The sequence below is a fragment of the Primulina huaijiensis genome, chromosome 17, assembly GCF_012295235.1.
Source record: "Primulina huaijiensis isolate GDHJ02 chromosome 17, ASM1229523v2, whole genome shotgun sequence".
NCBI lineage: Eukaryota > Viridiplantae > Streptophyta > Magnoliopsida > Lamiales > Gesneriaceae > Primulina > Primulina huaijiensis.
In genome coordinates, this window is record NC_133322.1 from 15830316 (window position 1) to 15834460 (window position 4145).

The window sequence follows — 4145 nt, forward strand, 5'->3', positions numbered from 1 at the left end:
GTTTTAAAACGCTCGAATATACGATCGTCAGCGTGGGGTGCGAAGAAGGACGAACAGCGACGAAGAATCCTTGTTTTCTCCTCCTCCTTATTTTTGAATTTTAGTGCGTGTGGTGTGTGTGAAATCGGCTGAATGGTGATGAGTAGAAGCCTATGTTTTAATTTATAGATTTTATTTTGCATGATAATGGGCTTGGGTTTTGGGCTTTCAAGTATATGAGCAATTGAGCATACTCAAATTAGTTAAATTGAGCCCAATAACACTTATTTAATTGAGAAATAAAAGTTTATAAAAATTAGTTTTCAAAAATAATGCATTTGATATTTTAAAAGTCACTCATTTGCCCAAAACCTGCTTCCCAGGTAAAATCATGCTCATCTCGTAAAATAATTTGAGCTCTATCATTTTTAGAAAAATTTAATCATTTTTAATCATATCAAGAAGACTTGAAAATATTTATTGAAAAATATTTATTTTGTCTTGGTCGTCCTCGGTCTCCTTTCCCCAGCTTATTATCGAATATTCGGATAAAATCTACAATTCTAATTTTAGCATGGTATATAATAATTTAATCATGCAATCATATATTTAATCATATAATATGCATCATGCATACATTTAAAATCAATTATGCAAATAAAGTAAGCAATTTAAATCATTTGTATGCATGTGGTTTACGTAAGTTGGTTTTTGGACTCTTGCGAGATTAGGTGGCAACGCCACTCGATATGCTAATGCTCCCACTCTTTCGAGTATCTTAAATGGTCCAATGAATCTTGGACTAAGTTTGCCTTTCTTTCCAAATCTCATAAAACCCTTCATAGGTGCTATTTTTATGAACACGTGATCACCTACTGCAAACTCGAGATATCGTCTCTTTTTAGTTCGCGTAGCTCTTCTGTAGACTTTGAGCAGTTTTCATTCTCTTCCGGATCTTGGCAATCATTTCTGCAGTGTGCTGAACTATTTCGGGTCCCAACGTAGCCCTCTCTCCTACCTCGTCCCAATGGATAGGAGATCTACATTTCCGTCCGTTAAGTGCCTTGTATGGAGCCATTCCTATAGATGCCTGATAACTATTATTGTAAGTAAACTCCCTTAGAGGTAACTTTGGTTCCTAACTCCCTTGGAAATCGATCACACATGCTCGGAGTAGATCCTCTAAAATCTTAATGAATCTCTCAGGTTGACCGTCTGTCTGAAGATGAAATGCGGTATTGAATAGTAGCTTACTCCCCAATGCTGCATGTAGACTCTTCCAAAATGATGAGGTGAAACGTGTGTCTCGGTCCGACACTATAGACACTAGAATCCCATGCAGTCTAACTATCTCTCGAATATATAACTCCGCATACTGATTCACGGAAAAAGTCGTCTTCACTGGTCGAAAATATGCTGATTTAGTAAGACGGTCCACTATTACCCAAATGACATTGAGTCCCTTCACTGTCTTTGGCAATCCTACCACGAAATCCATTGTAATATTCTTCCACTTCCACTCGGGAATGGGAAGTGGTCGAAGCATTCTCGCTGGTCTTTGATGCTCTGCCTTCACTTATTAAAATGTCAAGCATTCGGATACAAAACACATAATATCTCGATTCATTCCCGGCCACAAATATAAAAGTTTCAAGTCCTTGTACATCTTGGCACTCCCGGGATGAACAGAATAAGGGGTTCTATGAGCTTCTGTCGTGATGTCAACTCTAAGTGAATCTCCACTAGGAACCCATAGTAGACCTCGATACTTAACAATTCCATCCTCGACTGAATATAATATGCTGCCCTTTGATTCATCTCGCTGTCTCCATTTATGTAGTTGCTCATCATCAGATTGTCCGGCTCGAATCCTATCTCGTAGAGTAGACTACACAGTCAAAGTAGCAAGATTAGGGGTCTCTCCCCTAGCATAGACTTCAAGATCAAAGTGCTGAATTTCAACTTGTAGAGGCTTCTGTACTGATAAATGTGCCAACACTGTCCATTTCCTACTCAAAGCATCCGCAACTACATTAGCTTTGCCAAGACGGTAGCTAATGTCGCTGTCGTAGTCTTTAACAAGCCCTAGCCACCGTCTTTATCTCATATTCAAATCTTTTTCGGTGAAGAAATATTCAAGGCTTTTATGGTCCGTGAATATCTTGCATTTCTCACCACACCAGTAATGCATCCAAATTTTCAACGCAAATACGACTGCTGCGAGCTCTAGATCATGCGTCAGATAATTCTTTTGATGTATCTTCAATTGTCTTGATGCATATACTATAAATCAATCATTTTGCATGAGAATGGCGCCCAATCCAAGTTTCGGAGCATCAGAAAATACCACATATTTCTCTTGCTCTGTCGACATAGCTAAAATTGGCGCTGTAGTGAGTGCTTGTTTTAATTGATCAAAACTCTTTGCCCCCAAACAAATTTCACATTTTTCTTTGTCAATGTCGTGAAGGGTACTGCAATGGATGAAAAACCCTTGATGAACTTGAGATAGTTGCCAGCTAAACCCAAGAAACTACGTATTTTTGTCACACTTTTAGGCACTGGCCACTTCTTGACTGACTCGTACTCTTTCTTTTGACGCAATGTGGTCTAAGAATGCCACCCTCTCTAACCAAAATTCACACTTGCCGAATTTCTCATATAATTTCTGCTCTCGTAAAACTTTCAAGGTCGTCCTCAAAAGCTGATCATGCTCCTCACTTCTCTTGGAATAGATCAAGATATCATCAATGAAAACAATAATGAACTGATCGAGATACGGCTGAAATACGTGATTCATGAGATCTATGAAGATCGCTGGGGCGTTAGTCAGCCCAAATAGCATCACTAAAACTCATAATGTCCATAACGCGTTCGGAATGCTGTCTTATGTACATCCGTCTCCTTAACCCTCAACTAGTGATATCCAGACCAAGGATCTATTTTTGAAAATACCGAAGCTCCTTGCAATTGATCAAATAAATCCTCAATTCAGGGCGGTGGATATTTATTCTTTACTGTCATTCTATTTTGCTCCCTATAGTCGATGCACAACCTCATGGTTCCATCCTTCTTTTTCACAAATAGCACTGGCGCGCCCCATGGGGAGAAACTAGGGCGAATAAATCCTTTGTCTAACAACTCTTGAATTTGATATTTTAATTCCTTCATTTCCGCAGGTGCTAATCGGTATGGTGCCTTAGAGATCGGCACTGTACCGGACATCAACTCAATAGAAAATTCCACCTCTTGCTCGGGTGGGATGCCAGAAACATCGTCAGGAAATACGTTCGAAAATCCTTAACTACCTCCACATCCTCAATAGATTGTCTGTCAATGTCAGGTGCAAATATAATACTAGCATGAAAACCTTGGCAATCCTTTTGAATAAGCTTCTTCGCATGCATGCATGAAATGATATGCGTCATTTGATTGTTTCGTGTAGCCTCAAAGATGAACGTTTTCCCATCGGGCAGTCTAATAGAAACAGTCCTCCGTTGAAAGTCAATAGTAGCCCCATTCAATGTAAGCCAATCCATGCCCAAAAGAATGTCAAACTCGGGCATCGGTAGCACAATAAGGTCCTCCCGTATAATATTCTTTTGTAATTTTAGTTCCACGTTCTTAACCATGATACTAGAGACCAGATGCTCCCCAGAAGGTACTGTAACTCTGAATCTTGACTCCACATCTGCCGGTAAGATTCCAAATTTCTTCACGAAGGATTCATATATGAAAGAATGTGTAGCTTCGAAGTCTAATAAAGCGTAAGTAGCTATTCCCACTAGCAATATTCGTCCTAGTAAAATTTGCATTATTCTTGATTAAGGTTCTATAGTTTTAGAAATTTTCCTATCATCTAGGTCCTTCAAGTTTTCCATATTAGCACAATAGCCCCTTAAGTTTTGCAAATTACATGATTAGTCCTTTAAGTTTTTCAAAAATTACCAAATGACCCCTTAAAGATTCAAAAATTGCAATTTAGTCCTAGAAGATTTCAAATATGCCAATTAACCCCTAGAACTTTTGAATTTCTCTAACTTCTCCTCATCATTTTTTGAAAATTCAATTTAGCCCCTAGAAAGTTCAACCTTCATCAATTTGATCCAATTAATTGCTATTTGCAAGAATTCCATTCCTTAAATTCTAAAGTTTGTAACATGCAA

At 38.5% G+C, this 4145-nt stretch overlaps 1 protein-coding gene across 1 annotated transcript; it reads right to left on the reverse strand.

The window, feature by feature from the left end:
- Positions 1 to 3203: 3203 nt before the first annotated feature.
- On the reverse strand, positions 3204 to 3794 carry LOC140962645 (uncharacterized). Its single transcript, XM_073421594.1, has one exon. It carries the CDS (start codon positions 3792 to 3794, stop codon positions 3204 to 3206), a length of 591 nt encoding a protein of 196 aa, XP_073277695.1.
- Between the last annotated feature and the right edge of the window lie 351 nt (positions 3795 to 4145).

Bases quoted from the DNA above. Each gene is read 5' to 3' on its own strand.
- LOC140962645 (XM_073421594.1), bottom strand. From the start codon at position 3,794: ATGCAAATTTTACTAGGACGAATATTGCTAGTGGGAATAGCTACTTAC.